The 17,347-nt window shown below is 41.8% G+C and overlaps 1 protein-coding gene across 3 annotated transcripts in view; it reads left to right on the plus strand.

The window, feature by feature from the left end:
- Positions 1 to 17,347, plus strand: part of SATB1 (SATB homeobox 1) — an 80,457-nt gene that overhangs the window by 26,597 nt on the left and 36,513 nt on the right. For 2 of the 3 annotated variants that reach the window (XM_040263462.1, XM_040263451.1), the window contains exons 6-8: positions 575 to 686; positions 3,671 to 4,125; positions 11,637 to 11,849. In XM_040263462.1, coding sequence (XP_040119396.1) covers positions 575 to 686; positions 3,671 to 4,125; positions 11,637 to 11,849 — 780 coding nt within the window. The remainder of the gene's footprint in view (positions 1 to 574; positions 687 to 3,670; positions 4,126 to 11,636; positions 11,850 to 17,347) is intronic. The other variant, XM_040263471.1, reaches the window with a different exon arrangement.

Consider the following 17,347-nt stretch of genomic DNA (forward strand, 5'->3'; position numbering starts at 1 on the left):
TGAAACCCAAATACTATGAGTAAACAGTGTAAGGGGCATTTCCCAAACTTTAATGTGCATGCAACCCTCCTGGGGCTCTGATTAAAATGTAGATGCCCTGGCCTAGCTTAGGGCCCAGCCTTCTGCATTTTGCTAGTAAGTTTCCAGATGATGCTGGTCCCTGGGCCATCCTGGGATTGCAAGGATGGAGATTTAGGCACCAGACCACAAAGTGGCATTTATTTATGAACTGCGATCAGAAAGTCATCTCCAAGTATTTGGATTTATTGGGATGGGTGGACAGTTGTCAGCCCAGGAATAGATGACATTTCCCGTACATACTGGAGCAAAGTCTGTGGGTGTGATCGCTTTATAGCAGTCTCAGTGGGCTGCAGCCTTCTACTGAAATAAGCGTTTGATGATCTGCTTAATGACTTTGAAGAAGTCGCGGCTTTAGGCTAAAGTGTGAAGCGAAAGCGTATCGGTCCTCCGTGGATTTAAAAAAAACAACAGCGAGTCTGCACAGTTGAAATCGTGACGGTGTTCTGCCTCGTGCCACTGTGTCTCACAACCGCTCTCCCCCGTCTCCGTGCAGAGCATGATCTCCTCCATCGTGAACAGCACTTACTATGCAAATGTCTCAGCAGCAAAATGTCAAGAATTTGGAAGGTGGTACAAACATTTCAAGAAGACAAAAGATATGATGGGTAAGCAGAACGCCGTCGCAGCGGTGGCTCCGTACCGCCGCGTGTCGTTCGGGGGGTTTCTCCAACTCACGTGTGCAGCCAGGCCTTGTGATTGCCCAATTAGAGATCGATTTAGGCTGTTTCTTGGAGGGTGGGGAGTGGGTCTGAGTATAATGAGATAATTAAATTCAATAAATGTTTGTGTTTAAATCAGCCCAACTGACTTGGTTGTCAGACATGCAGGAGATGGAGGCAGGGCGGGGTGGGGGGGGGTGGTGAGCTGTCATTTTTTTTAACATCTCAGTGAAGGCCTAACCAGGCCTGGAGTAGTGAGCAGTGGCTGTGGGTTCTCAGAGATAAGTCATGGCTTTTATGGGTTTTTTTTTTTTTTTTTTTCTTGGTTTGGTTGGAGAAGAAGGGAAAGTGCCATATTTTACACCCAATGTTGAAAGACGTTAAGCTGTATTTATAGTCTCCGCAGTGGAGATCAGGCAGTGATTGGAGCTGTTGTCTCCAGTCCCCTGGATGGGGGCTTGGGTGGGTCTGTTGCTTTCTGGACCATCCATCACCCAAGAACCATTGCATCGTTCCTCGATGCTACACGCCAGGCCTCCTATCCTAACGTGTAACTTTAGGTCAATATTTGTTACTCAGGGAACACATTATAATTATCTGCAGTGTGAAGCGACAGATAAGAGTTGTGTGTTGTACCTAGCGTTCAGATTGTGACGTTTTTTCCCCTTGTTGAGTCTGTTAGTGTTTGTAGAAGCAAACCCCGTGATTAAGGTTAATGCTTTAATTTCTATTAATGTTTTCTTTCACATACTTGTCCCTTCCAAATAAATGTTTTAAAATAATATAGGAATGGGATGTTTAATATGCATAGCGTTACGTCATGTTTTCAGTCTATCTCTGTTTACTTCCATTGCATTGATTTAATAAAACAGCAATAATAACTTCTCCTTAAGATTTTAAGAGGCAGGAGAACCTGAATTTTGAGCCTGTTTTAGCTTTTAATATTTGAAGCAAAATCATCCATCTACCAAAACAGATTCTTTGCCTTTTATAGCTTAGAGCTGTAATGAAGACAATACATCATTTTTGGGAATAATTGCTTGAATTACTATTCCCTATGAATGGCCCACTTGGGCTGATAGCAGTGGTAGAGATGGAAGTTTCTTCCCCCGTTCTTAGTTATATTTTGCATACATCAGTGATTATAGCGATATGATAAGTTCCTCTAAATATAAAGCCGGAATATTTAGTAAAAAGAGAAATGATGATGAAAATCAACCCAGAGTCCACACATGGGAGGCATGGTATACTGTTTATTTATTGGCTACACCGCACAGCTTGGGGATCAAGCCTAGACCCACAGCCGAGAAAGTGTGGAGTCTTAACCACTGGGCCCCAGGGGATCTCCATGGTGTGCTATTTAGGACTCGCTTACCTACCATCGTCAGCTCTCAGTTCGAGAGCATCAAAGCTGTCTCTTCCTTGAAGCCACAAAGCATTTGACTCCCTTACTGCTCACGCTCAGCCAGTCCACATGAGGTGTCTATCCAGGGGAGAAACATTCATCTCGGGTGGGTGGTAATAAATTGCAAAACGGTGACAACATCACCTTGTACCAGGATGACTCCCCGCCTCTCCCTTGAAAGATTGTCATTAGCATCTGGTGATGGCCACAGCTTCTTCAGGAAGCATTTGGATTTTAGCAACTCTGGGTGTACTGGCTTGCAGTATGATAAATCGGTTGCTTCATTCTAAGTAGTGGTTGCGGCTCTCCATGCCACCTAACTTGAGAGCTATAGTTCAGTGAAACAGGACGTGTAAAATACTCAGCCCAGGGTTCAGTCTGAGCTCAGTTATCATTACTTATCATTATGACCTTTTATTGATTATATCGATTACTTTTTTAAACTCACAACTGGTTTAAAATTGAACATAAGTAATATTTAGATCATTTTTCTTTCAAACCTTTTTCTTGCAGTGGTAACAGTTTTTGTATGTGTGAAGTGAAGTGAAAGTCACTCAGTTGTGTCTGATTCTTTGCAACCCCATGGACTATACACTCCATGGAGTTCTCCAGGCCAGGATACTGGAGTGGGTAACCTTTCCCTCCTCCAAGGCATTTTCCCAGCCCTGGGGTAGAACCCAGGGGTAGAATCCACATTGCAGGTGGATTCTTTACCAGCTGAGCCGCCAGGGAGTCTAATCTATGTATCTCCAAGTATTTTTTCATTGTAAATATCCATATATATAGGGCTTCCCAGGTAGTGGTAACGAATCCTCCTGCCAATGCAGGAGACACAAGAGGCTGAGGCTTGATCCCTGGGTCAGAAAGGTCCCCTGGGGGAGGAAATGGCAAATCGCGCCAGTGTTCTTGCTTGGAAAACGCCGTAGGCAGAGGAGCCAGGCAGGCTACAGTCCATGGGGTCGCTCTGTGGATATTTCTTTTTTTCTACAGTTGCGTATGATGTTTTCTTAGCTTCACCCTTTCTCGTCACCACTAAGCAACTAGGGTTTTTCTAGAATATTTTTTTTGGTGGGCATCTGTACCACCTGGCTTGTGGGATCTTAGTTCCCCGACCAGGGATTGAACCCAGGCCCTCAGCAGTGAAAGGGCCAATTCCTAACTACTAGACTCGCAGGGAATTTCCCTAGAAGCTGTTTTCAAAATAAAGGTTGCTTTTATAAGCCTTCGTGGGGTCAGGAGTAATAGTGACTAATAATTTGACCCCAAAACTAGTCACATAGAATGTGGAAATAATTGATTTGGGGCCTTAAATCTGAACCACATCACAGCATTAGAAAGTGTTTCCCCCCTTTCAGAGCTGATGGCCGGGTGCAGAGCTGATGGCCGGCTGGGCTCTGTCCTGAGATGCTCTGGTTTCGCGGGCCCTCCAGAGCCCCGTGCCTCTCCGTGCTTAGGGAAAGCGCAGAGCTCCTCGGCGGTGCGGAGCATCGTTGGCTAACGTGGTTTTCCCTCTCGCCCGCTGCAGTGGAAATGGACAGTCTGTCGGAGCTGTCCCAGCAGGGTGCCAACCACGTCAGCTTCGGCCAGCAGCCTGCCCCGGGGAGCACGGCGGAGCAGCCCCCCTCGCCGGCCCAGCTGTCCCATGGCAGCCAGCCCTCCGTGCGGACGCCGCTGCCCAACCTGCACCCCGGGCTGGTGTCGACGCCCATCAGCCCCCAGCTGGTCAACCAGCAGCTGGTGATGGCCCAGCTGCTGAACCAGCAGTACGCCGTGAACAGACTTCTAGCCCAGCAGTCCTTAAACCAACAGTACTTGAACCACCCTCCTCCCGTCAGCAGGTCTATGAACAAACCTTTGGAGCAGCAGGTTTCCACCAACACAGAGGTGTCTTCCGAAATCTACCAGTGGGTACGTGATGAACTGAAACGGGCAGGAATCTCCCAGGCAGTATTTGCACGTGTGGCTTTTAACAGAACTCAGGTCAGTCCTGTTCATTTGAACATGGTTCTTGTGTGTCTCGCTCTTCTTCTTTCACCCTGGCTGTGCTAACCTTTCTTCTTCTGCTGTGTACAGTGTTAGCATTTTCTCCTGCTCTCCATATGATCTGTTCCTGGGGGTGCCTACGTTTAAGCGCTTCTCTCCTCTGCAGAAACCTCCGCTACCAAGAGAAGGCTATCTACAGATGGATCCGGAATCAGGGGCCTTGAAAGAACAAATGTCAAAAATATTTCAAGTTGCCATTACCTATGCTTTTACCTAATGGAAACAGAGAGTGTTCGTAGCCGAGGGAGAGAGGTTTCAGAACTTGGCCAAGGGCACTGGTAGGACTCCAGGCTTCTAGCTGTTTAGCTTCCTTTCCTAGACCAGGGATCCGCCAGACCTTTTCTGTAATGTGACATACAGTAAACATTTTAGGTTTTGAGGGCATAGTACCCATAGAAGTAAATGCATGGATGTGGGTATTGTGTTTCAGTAAAACTGTTTATAAAACAGGCGCTGGAGTGGGTAGGCTTGCCCTTGGAAGCCTTGTTTGAGACTTCTCACTGAGTTTTGCATACACCCCTTTTGTTCACGCCTTTGTCCTCCTGGGCAAATTCCTGCGAAGATACTATCAGCAGGGAGGATACTCAGCAGGACCTGGAGAAGGGTGATCCAGGGGAGGCCTAAGATAAACACTTTTGAAAAGCCCTAAACAAAGAGTGCATGAGAGGATTTTTTTTCCTTTTTTTGTCAATTAGTACAATATATATGGTGTTTATTTCTGGCCCAGGCACCCACAGACACACCCCCCCCCCCAAAATAACCCAGAAGAACGTGTAACTCTGATGATTGGTGAGGACACGATGTCTTTTAACTTTCTTGTTTTGCCACTGTTACTTGTCTCGTCAGTTTTTTCTTTTTAAGCCTGACTCATACTTTCCTTTCGTATTTAGGTTATTTTATTACATGATTATAAGAATAAAATCCTGGTACAAAAATATCTAGTATTAATTCCTTGCTGGCGGAGTTTCCATACCTAGGAGAATCCCAGCTGCGACTTCTTTTCGGCTTGCCTTCGCTGGATTGAAAGTTAGGAGGCCTTACAGAACCTTTAACGGAGTGTTTGTTTTGGGGTTCTTTACCTTTTTTTTGTACATCACTTGTCTGTGTTTAAGGGGATGGTTCAAAAGTTTTTTCTCAGGTTGCAAAATTGTAGGCGCTTGCCTAGTTTTATATCTTTAACTTAAAAGTGTATTCATTATTAGCTGGCACATTTAATCTGACACCCCTGTTTAGTTGCAGGGTCATTATTTTAGAAAAATAAAGTGAACAGACGAAAGAAGCCAGTCAGCCTTCTCGACGCTCCCGTTTCTGGCAGCATCAGTACTTTTGTAAACAGCAGCTAACTACCCACAGTTCTCAGTCCTGGGCAAAAAGCAGGCAGGTCTCTGCATAAAAGTTCAATAAGCTGCTTGTTGAACTGAATTGAATGCCCACAAAGATAGCATTGACATGGACACAGACGATTCACAGATTCACTGTGAGTGAATTTTGGAAGTTGAGCAAATTGTTATTTCTTAAAGGACCGAGGAAAGTATGTTTTATGTGGTAAAGAGTGTCCAGCTAAAGGAGAGAAGGATTAGGTCACTCCCATTGGGGCATTTTTTTCATCTTTGGGATTCTCATGGCCCAGGCAGGCATCACCCTGGAGAGTGACCATTTGTTCTTCTTGGGTTTTCACGTGGACAGATTCCATAGATATCAGTAGGATTTGATACTGGGAAAAAGGCAGAGTTCTCCCTTTTTTATACCCTGTCAGTCTCTCCAAAAAGATAGTTATTTCTGTGGTTAGCATCGAAAACAGTGACTTAATGTTTTTGAGGGAGAGAGGGGAGTGAAGTCTGGGTGCAGCTTGATACCCATCTCTTTATTAATAATAGCCAGTTGAGAAACAGTCATTACTGGAACATTGTCTGGAGCCCCCAGTGACAGAGGGATTTGGTTCTAACCCTTTATCTTGCTAATTGGGACTCCTCTGTCGGAGTGGAGGTTGGCCGTGTTTGAACCTGTCTGATTTCCATGAGAGTAATTTTTTAATGTGTATTTAAGGATCCACTTTTGGGGAATTCGCTTTAGAGCATGCAAGCATGCGTGTCTTTTTGGTGGTCATACTGAAACACCACCCTCACGCACGCGCACACACGCAGCTGCATTTATTTTAATAATTATACATTCGTATGCATGCGTGTAGTGTTTATTTCAAAGTGTATGCATTTCAATAAAAGCAGGTGCAGCGTGAGAGTGTATGGTGTGCGTGTGGAGGACGAAAATGCGCATGCCAATGCATATGTATAGAGCAGGAGCTCTGCAGAGTTAAACCACGCACAGCGTCTGCGTGCGCTCCTTCCAATGTGCGGCTCCACTCCAGGTTTAAAAAGAATTAATGTAAAGTGTGTCCATACGGATGCAGAGTTCTGTGATGTGATCGGATAAAGATGCTGGCCCCCTATAAACAGTACCTGAAAACATTCATATAATAGATTGTGGTATTGTGAGCTGAGCCTGTTTTAGCCATTGACCGCTCTGTACAACTCTAAAATCCTGGATCTCTTGTTTTAACTCTTCTTTGGAGAATTTTCTCATCATATTAATTGGGTCTCTTACGATGTTCATGTATCACTTTTTTTTAAAAGGTCTAAAAACTAAAAGGTTTTAAAAAGTCTACCTTTTCTGAAAGTTTGTGATGAAATTGATATCATTCCTTGTTTTGAGGACTTCGGTACCTTCTGAATTTATGTTCTTTAATTGCTGCTGAAGATACCAGCTCTTAGCATCTGCCATTCATTCAGTTATGCCTACTTGATGTCTTTTTAATGGAAACCCATGGCTAAAATTAATTGCTGAAGCTTCTAGACTTATACATTCCAATTCACTTCTCTGTATTATTGCTATTTAAAGGTCATTATAGAAGGAAATAATATTCTTTAGTGCCTCCCCCCCTTTTAAAAAATTTAACCCAGAGTTAACTCTGATCCCATCCAGTGGCGTTTTTTCTAACCCCCCTCCGCTTGTCTTTGGCACACTTTGTTTTCCAGTAAAATAAAGAATGAAGATGGATTATTCAAAACTGATAACAGTAATGGACCATCATGTCATGTTTTATTGAATTTGAGTCCCGTAAATTATGTGGTAGAGAGAAATTTGCCTGCTTAAGTATAACAGAAATTGCTACTGTGTTCCTATAATTCTCCGTAGTGTAATTTAAGAAAAGTCCACTCTCCATATCACTATTGAATAAAAGGTAAAAAGGTGCTGTTACCCCAACGTGACAGCTCTGGTTTGGCCTCCCAAACAGCAGAGATAAATGTGTCTGCTTATAACTTGCTTGGCCTGAGTCCAGGGTAGTAGGTGGAGCTTGAAAGTGGTCTTTCACCTGGACACGTGATTAAAAATTCACCAAACAGCAAAGGCAGGTAACCCTGAAGAATATGCTGCATGTTTTATTTTTAGGAGGCGATTTCATCAAATCCTATTTTTCTTCTGAGGGCTTTGAAGTTCCATGAAGCTGATAAAAATCTATTTGAATCAGTGATTATGTTCAAAGAGGAGACGAACGGGAGGCCAGACAGGCCTCTGTTCAGATTGGCAGTCTCTTTCGCTTATCTGCTGTTTTCAAGAATTCCTAATTAGCTTTTGGAAGTACTGATAGTATTTATTGAAGGTTTTTCTTTCTTTTCCAATTACTAATGAATTTTACTTGTAAACTCTTTCTGGAACATAAAAAAAGGTTTAGGAATTCATCAGCAAGTTCACTCTTTAATTGGAAACATTAGAATTCTCAAAACTGTCGTGGAATGACGACGCAGCATAGTTTCACGTTTTCGCGCACAGAGCGCATGCTGAGCGATTTGACGACACAAAGTACAGTGAGAAGCTGCTTCTCATTTCCCATGACCCTGACATCCAGGAGGTGCTGGTAACTCACTGTATAACGTACAAAATCCAGGTTCTCTTTGGAAACACGAATGACTGATGATTTTAATTTTGTTCAACAAATTTATCGAGCACCTGTAGGGCACAATATTGATAGAAAGCATGGTTCTCGATGACCGCAAGATGCTGTATTTTTAGCATGAAGAAGAGTTTTGATAAGAGATCTTTCTTACTCTCCACCATGGGGGATTACTGCAAATGACCTTGACCTGATGTGACCATCTGAGCTAGATTTTCAACCAGGAGAAACAGGAAGCAAAACCGTATACATCTTGAATTCATAAATGCAGCTGCTCAAGTCACAGCAGCCTGAACAGGACCCAAACATACATTCCCAAATCGTAATTCTCATGGCACTCATTTTGCGTCCAGCATTTTCTCAAGTGACGTCATTTTTTGGAAAGTAATTAACACATTCTAATCAAAACATTTTCTAATAATATTTTCAAGCATTTCCACCAGGGGGCACTCCCCTCATTGAAAGCCTGGGCCAAAAAAACAGAAAAAAAAAAACAAACCCTGAAGGTTTCTTAAAACACCTGAGACTGTCTACACTGGCTGCTGTAGAGCTCTTGGAATCTCCCAGGATTTGAGACCTCAGTCTAGACCCTCCCAGCACATCCCAGCAGAAAACCCGTACTTGCTCTTGTTAGAATAATTAAGTGAAAATAAAATGCTTTGCCCCGAAAACGCTTTGTATGCTCAAGTGAGACATCATGCCAACCTCAAAATGTGGTTAGAGAAATTTCTAAATCCTCTCCCAAGTGACTTGCTGTTACTTTAAGCTATACAGGAATGACTCCAGTCTCGTGTTAACAAGACTTGATATCGTTCTGTATTTTTTTCCCATGTTGGTTTTCTCACCGTGGTTCTCTAGTGGAAAGAAAGGATATTTTGTTGAGACCCCTGAATATCTAATTTCAGATTTCCCAAAGGTAGTAGCATCCTAAATGCTTATAGGATCTCTTTTGATCTACAGTTATTTTCTGAGCTCTGGTTGGTTTCTGAGGCTGGGTTAGGTTAGACGTGCCGCGCAGTGATTGAGTTTATATGTGTGTGCACATATGCACACACATCTATGAGGATACTCTTGTTCAGATTCTTTTCCCTTGCTATCGACTGTTGAGTGTCGTTCCCTATGCTGAGCACTGGGTCCTTGCTTACATGCCTGTATAGTTTATTTACGTAGATGCTATTTATCTATGGCGACGTATGTGCATGAATCCGTCTCCTAACTCGTCCCTTCCCCCTTCCTCTTTGAGAACCGTAAGTTTGTTTCCTGCAACTCTGAGTCTGTTTCTGCTTTGTAACTGAGCTCCTTTGTGTCACGCTGTAGATCCCACATATAAGCGGTCTTATGCAATGTTAGCTCTGTCTGACTTGACTTAGTATAATTTCTAGGTCCATCCATGTTGCCACAAAATTTTCTTAAATTACTGAACAGTTACTGCATATAAACATCTTACAGAGTGCCACATAGCTTTTCACTGAAGGCTTACTTTGAGTAAATTAATAATTACCATTAGAATTTTCCCATGGGAGCATAACTTGTTCTTAAGTTTCTGTCACCTGTTTGTAATTTTTTTCCTTTTATGCTCCAAATACACATAATCCATTTAATAAATATTTTTCAAACATGTGGCAGGCATTGTTCTGAGATGTTAAAGGGTATGAGATTATTCTACTTGAGGAATTTATAACATTGTATTTATATGTACTATATGTTAATATCTCTTTCCCTATGGTTAAGATAGACTGCTTTGCCAAGGACATCTTTTAATATCTTAAAAATTTTTAATCCCCATTTAGTGGGCAAGATTGGAGAGCAGGGGCTTTTGTTTTGTTTTGTTTGAAACACCTATTTTAAAAATTGTTTCTGAGACCTGCATGTTTTTGGTTTCAACATGACATACCAAAAACCCAGTCAATCTGATTAGTTGGTCTTGTGCAGATTAAATAGCTGGCTGATTGACTGCCTGTTGGACTAGATTTTAGTTAAATTGACTGGATGTTTTGCTTTTGTGTAAACACAGTTGCAACATTACCTGTCAGTATCGTGAATGAAAGGACAGACACCCTGCATCCTGCAGGCACCTTTCTTGGGGTGAAGCTGGCTCCGCTTGTGTGGACCAAGTGAGAGAGCAGAATGGACTCCTGAGCCCTCTGAGCCTGTTGGAGGTTCTTTTTAACAGCAGTCTACAGATCATTTTTAAAGTGGACACCGCTTTTTATTGTATGTTCCCAACTGTTATCGTGAAGCAATAGGCCACATTAGCCCCGAGGAGTTGGGAACAAAACCAGGTTTGTGCTTCTAGGAAAACCATGAAAAAACCCCAGTGTTTAACCCCTGGGGCTTGGTTGTTTTGACACTTTACCTCCTGCCCCAAATGTCCCCCATTGTCATTTTTTCAGGGTTATCAGAAAGTGAAATTTGCAAATTATAAAGAGGTCTTGACAACATTTTATCCTGAGCCATATTGTGATAAACTGAAATGTAGGAAGCAAATATGACTTGGCATTCCACGCATTATTTTATGTAGAAGACTGAAGAGGTGAGGGCTACTCAGCCCTTACCAAGTGGGCAGGAAATATTTCTAATCCTTGTATTTCATATACTCCCTTAAAGAGAATTGTGGAAAACCACCCACTTAAAAGAAAAACATTCTTCCAAAAATTAAGTAGTTGACAGTGCTCTGTTATTTGGGAGGAGCACCCAAAAGGCGTTCACGATAATGGTTTGTGCATTTCTTCTAGCACTAATAAGAATAGTCCTCAAGAAATGGGATTATTACAGAATTTGATAATATTCTTTTTCATGGCGTACTGCGATGGTATTTTGCAACGTGGAAAAGGGGTTATGTATCTCATGTAAAGGGTGGTTTGTGAAGTTCAGAATTTCAGCCTGTTCCTGGGTGGTGTATAGCAGGCTTGGGGTTCGTCAGAATAGTCTCCTTAAGGGTAAATAGAATCACTTGTCATCGACTCCACAAGGAATACCGTAAAGTTCTCGCCTCTGAACACCTCGTGTCCGTCTTAGGTGAGGGCTTAGCGATGCTCTTCGCTAGTGCGTTGCGATTCGCTTTCGAGTCTTTCCTTTGTGGCCCTGCTTCTCTCACAGTGCCTTTGCGTCTTTGCGTGTTGGGCTGTTGGCACGCCGCTGCCTTTGTGTAGGCAGCTTGAGAACTGCACAGTTCAGTGCTGGTGTATTATGAGCATTTCATTTATTCCTAACTTGCCTCAATCCTCACTCTGTGAAAGATTTCATGGCAAGTTAAGCTGCTCAAAGGAAGGATACCAATTAGGCAGTTGCAGTTTATGTTATGTGTAAAGCAGACGCCTAATAAAATTAAGAACACAATTGAGGCTCTCTTCTCCACCACTTCAATTGTAACTAATATATTCCTATGTAGAATTGATGCTTCTGACTGTTCATTTTCCGAGCAGAGTGGAGACGAAAAGGCAGGCATCCCCACGGACCGGCAGGGACCCGCTCACCCTGTGCCGTTCATTCCCCGCAGGGCTTGCTTTCAGAAATCCTCCGAAAGGAAGAGGATCCCAAGACTGCATCCCAGTCTTTGCTGGTAAACCTTCGGGCTATGCAGAATTTCTTGCAGTTACCGGAAGCTGAGAGAGATCGAATTTACCAGGATGAAAGGGAGAGGAGCCTGAATGCGGCCTCAGCGATGGGTCCTGCCCCCCTGATAAGCACACCGCCCAGCCGCCCTCCCCAGGTGAGGCCCCTTTTCCTCCTCATCCTTTGCTGCTTTTAGTTTTTGTTTAAAAAAAAAAAAAAAACGCTAAGGAAGACTCTCAATAAAAAAAAATAGAAAGATAGATGCTTAGGGAGATTTTTTAAGGAGCAGTAATTCATAGTTGCTTGAGGAGAGTTTAGTCTGAACTCACTAACTCTGGTTTAAAAACAATAAGCTACTAATTAGATGGGAAAAATCACTTTCCGTTGCTTCATTTTGGAGGTGAAAAGTGACCTTTAAATGGGATATTTGGCCCTACTACTATGAAGTAAAAAAGTGTTTTAAACTCAATAGGAAAATGCAATGAAGTCCATTTTATCCCTACCAGTTTTAGAACCACCATTTGAATAGCAAATAAATAAAAATAAATAAATAATTCCATTTGTATTTATGCTTTCCAATACGAACTGCAGCTGGTACCAATTACACATCATCTCGTTTGTAATCTTTCATAATTAAGTTTAATACAATCCTTAAAGGCAGCTTTAAATGGACTGATAAGGAATTCCATCCATATTCCCAGAAATGGGCACATTCTCTATTTTCCACATTTTTGCACTTCTTAGAAAAGTCAGCTTCCTTGATTATTTTTTAAATCAAGTTTAAAAGGTGGCCTTATAACTATTATAAAAATTTAAGAAGTTAATTTCAGCACAAACTATTAGATATAAGCATGAGAGTGGATTAGACTTAAAATCTTCAAGGAAGTGTATTTCTTACACATTTAATTTGTGTTTTGTGCAGTTCTTAAAAATAAGGTCAGCTAAAATGACAAAAAGTGAATATGGAATACTAATTTAAAGTACTTATGTAACGTAATGTCATAACGAAATTATCTCTTAATGTTAATTTCATCCATAGTAAAAAATAGCCATTCATTTCCAAGTATAGAAATACAGTTCATTCAACACTAGAGATGAAACTGCCACAGAAACTCCATAAATGAGAAATAGACATAATGTACAGCCACTTGTGGAGGGTCTTAAGCTGCATATTGTGATGTTCTGAAATGATTGCTTTTTAGAAACGTCACAAAAGTCCAATATCTCCATTTTATTCAATGAAAATCAATTTGGTCCTGATGTCTGTAGGAGCAGAGTAAGAAGGCGTTGCTGTAATTGTGAGTAGGAAAGGCATATGTTTCCAGCAGAAAAGCATGGCTCCCATATGCACTCATACGTATCCATCTCCTGCTTAGACACGTATTGAATTTGATCTGTAAGGCTTCTCTAAGATACTCCTTACAAATAAGAGCGAGGAGCTCTTTATGTACATACATGACGTTTGTAAGAGCGGTTAAACAAAAACTGCTCTCCTTTGGACTTGATTGAACACTCAGTTCAGAGTTAATTTACGTACCATCGTTAATTTCGCTGCCGCAGTCATCATTGGGAGGCCTCTGGGCAGTTATTGTACTTATCACTTAATCTGCAATACTAGCAAAAAGAAGGACTTATTTAAGACCAGTGTGAATTTAATTGTTGAGTTTCTTTCTTCTTTTTTTTTAAAAAATCTGTTCAAATATTTGGTGTATTAGTTCCCTAATAGAGCTTTTGTTTTCTAGGATTTTAATGCCTTTATTTGCTTTTCAAATGTGAGTCTGCTCTCCTTATTCATCAACTGTTTTCTTTAGCCAAAGTAAGATTAATTCTTAATTGTGATACTTATTTTGGTATACTTGTAAGATACTCAGGTTGCTTGCCTATATGTATATCTAGAGACTATCTCTGATGACAGGTTGGGTTAGAAACTATGATTTATTTTGTCCTGAATTGCTGATGAACTGGTTGAGCCACCCTCAGCTGATGTGTTAGTTCTCAAGAGGAGTTGAGACTAGGCCTTTTAGCCTGGATATTTAGCCAGTGATGAATGTACTTGGATACAGGAGAGTCTTAGTGAAGATCTTTCAAAGAAAAAAGTTTTTATTTGCACAATAGTATTGTCCATCTAACAGAACTCTGAAATGATTCTGATATGTGTGAATAATTTTATTTCACTGCTTCATATAAATCTTCAAGGCATCTTACGTGCTTCACTGGATGGCACCTCATTGAGCGTCCCTGTTCACTCCCTGATTTTATCATACCAGACCTCGCAGCCAGTTTGTTCACCTTTTACCCTTTGGCAGTGATGCAGTGAATTAGATTTGGGGGCATTTTCAGTGTATTAAATGTATTGTCAGTGTAGAATGAGAACTTTGGATTTAGAAAAACAGGTGATAGAGCGGTTGAGTTAGTGCTGTCTTGGAGCAGCTGAAATGCAGTGCTTACCAGTACCACATGGGAGGTTTTCATGTCCTTATTTCCGAATGACTAAAACGGGAGGAAAGGATGAAACCACAGATCAGAAAAGGACAGCAGAATTCTGTCTCTTTACGTTTTGTGTTTGGCCAGAGAGGAGTCTGTATGAGATCACTGTGTGTTTCTTCTCCCCCCAGTGAAGATGCTCGAAAGCTATTTTGAGACGAGTCTTTGGCTTGCCTTGGACCCGGACAGGCTTTGTTTCTAAAGAGCTGCCTGTTGCAGGCAGAGGTCCCTTGTGGCTCACAGAGACCCAGGGCCCCTGACGAGAGAATGGAGCCTCTTCCAGCTCCTTCCCTGGGGAATGTAGGTCATACAGGGGATGCTTGGAAGTTCCTGGATTGTACCAGACCAAGGACCTAACCCATGGAGGTGCTCGGATTCTAACCATCTGCAAGAAGGGGCTTCCCCAGACCCCAGGCTTTACTCCCAGGAGAGCCTCCCCTAGGGAAGGCATGGACCGTTCTGCAGAGGCTCTTGGCTGGCCTCGCCTTGGTGAGATGGCCCTGTGCACCCCTGTCCATCAGACTTCAGAGAGGTAGCCACGCCAGGAGCTTTGTTGAAAGTATATTTTCACAGTGTATGTGTTCTAATTCGAGAAATGCAGATACCATGGGACTTCCATAGTAGTCCAGTGGTTAAGACTTGGCCTTCCGATGCATAGGGTACGGATTTGATCCCTGGTCTGGGAGCTGAGATGATCCCTCTTGCTGTGTGGTCAAAAAAAACCGAAGCATGAAACAGAAGCGAAATTGTAACATGTTCAGTGAAGACTTTAAAAGTGGTCCACATCCCCCCCCACCCCCCATAAAAAGGATGTCTGATTCACGATTTTCTGAGCGCCTTCACGTACATGAATTCCTGGAATTCTCGTACCAGCCTTTTGGTGGGAGAAAGATGGGAAAAGTCACAGACTTTGTTCTCAAACCCTCTAGTCAGTGTGCTGTTCTTGCCCCTCCCTCAAGCCACGTCCTGAGAACATAGTTCAGAAAGGAGAAGATGGAACGTGGAGACTGTTTGTCAGAGAGGATGAGAATCTGTATTACCAGCTAAGAAACAAGAGCACAGATGAGAACGTTGTCCTGATGAAATTGACCGTTTGACAGAGGGTCTCTTCTGGAAGACGTTGGACAGTGGGCGTTTCTGAGATTGTAGAGGAAAGAGCCACTTTGATAGAAGGAATATCTGGGAGACACCAGTCCCTCCAAAGCCCCCTGATCTGAGAGGTTTCTTTTCTATCACTTGGTAAATTTTTCAGATGAGTTTACAAGATGAATTTTATTAGTAGTAATTAACTATTACTTTCTGGGAGTTGTCTATTCCACCAAACATAGCCATTTTAAGTTGGGGGTTTCTGTTTAGATGTGCACTTACTATGGATTTATTTGTGTGTTTTAAGATATATGACCTTTGAAGTTAAATTAGCATTTGCTGTCTTCCTAAGGACTGTTCAAAAGCCTATAATTATCAAGTTTTAACTTTTACTTAAATTATATAATTACTTTTCCTATTTTTTTAAACATATCTTTAAGAAATTCTTTGGTTTCTTCTGAAGTAAGATGTGATATTTTATAGTGATGTTTTAGAAGAGGTACAGAGTTGATAGATGCAATATACAGTATAATTAACTTAATCTGGTAGCTTTACCCTTCTATCTCTTTACAACAAATTCTTCTATAATATAATAAAACATTAGTTATGGGCAGGAACTTCACACTTGATAAAAGTTTTATTATGAATCGCTTGACCAGTTTTATGTTAAGATCACATATGTGCTTGGAAAATACTTCTCCTTAATAGTCATCTTTTAAAAGCTAGAGGACTTTTGAAAAGTCCATATTTGGAAAATAACCAATATTGTTTCTACAAAAGGAAGCATAAAAGGATAGAGCCATGATACTCCAAACAGTGTTAATATATACAAATTTGAAAATGGAGGCTATTTTCTGTCACCAATAGGAATTCCTCAAAATAGCACATGTCTTACATAACATTACTAAGGAAACATTTATAGTTTGCCTAACTTGAAAAATAAATTTAGATTGGATTTTTTAAACTAATGATAAAAGCATTTGCTACTAAAAATTAGACATTCATGAGCTAGATTTAGCAAAGGGCCACCAAAAAGCAGGTGCATTCTGTCTTAAAAAGTAAGAATTTTTCCAAATAAAGAAATCCTATGTAATGCCCCTCCAGTGTACTGCGGTATTTTCTAAGATAAGCATTGCTGTTAGACCCATGCTCAGTCCTCAGCCTTGTGCCGTGGACAGATGACATGACTTAACCTCTGTTAGTTTTCTCAATTTAAAAACAGAGCAGTAATAGAACATCAATATTAAGCTACTCAGGGCTCTTATGCAGGTGAATGTACCTTAACCCGGTGCCCAGCTTATAATAAACAGCTAAGGTCGGTTTCTCTCATTATCATAATTATTATTAGAACTGCAGCAGACTTTGACGTGTGTGTGTGTGTGCTCACCCTCGCGCACGTGTGTGGTGTGTGCTCACAGGCGCTTCCCCCGTGCCAAGGGCAGCCCCGGTAGCGTCCACTCTGTGTGTAGCACATGTGGCGTACGTGCCTAGGACGACTTGAGGAATTCAGCAGTGTGTAAAGGAGCAAAGAAAGAGGAACCTTCTCGGGACATTTGTGTTCTGCTGCACAGTTTCCGTGAAATCAGAAGCAGGCCCTCGTGCCGCACCCTGCCCCCACGTGGGAGGGGGAGTAGCAGAAGGCTCCTTCTAACTACTTCCCCGGCGCCTCTGTAATGATGGAGTGGTGTGCGCTACCTTGATAAAAGCTATTCAGAAAGCAACTGCCTTTATTTTACCTCCTGTGCTATTTGCGGAGAAGAGCTGGAGAGTAGTTTGTTTTGCCTGGAATGAACTACTTTATGAATTTTAATGTGTGATATAATATTAAAAGCTAAACCAGGATTAAAGAAGATTTTTTTTGTGCTAAGCTAAAATAGTACTTAGTAGAGTGAGTTATAAAAGATTTTTGTTTCCATTTTTACCTGGGGAAAAAATTTCGGCTTTCATATTTTTGAAAAGCTGTCCAAGTCAGTTCCCCTTAAGCAATAGCTTGTGTTTAGGGGAAAAAATGTGATTCCAGAATTCTAATAGCTTATCTCTGATAAGATGCTTATCCAAGCCAACAAGATGATGAAGAAGAGCTTT

The sequence above is a fragment of the Oryx dammah genome, unplaced genomic scaffold (genome assembly GCF_014754425.2).
Source record: "Oryx dammah isolate SB20612 unplaced genomic scaffold, SCBI_Odam_1.1 HiC_scaffold_2, whole genome shotgun sequence".
NCBI classification, from domain to species: Eukaryota; Metazoa; Chordata; class Mammalia; order Artiodactyla; family Bovidae; genus Oryx; species Oryx dammah.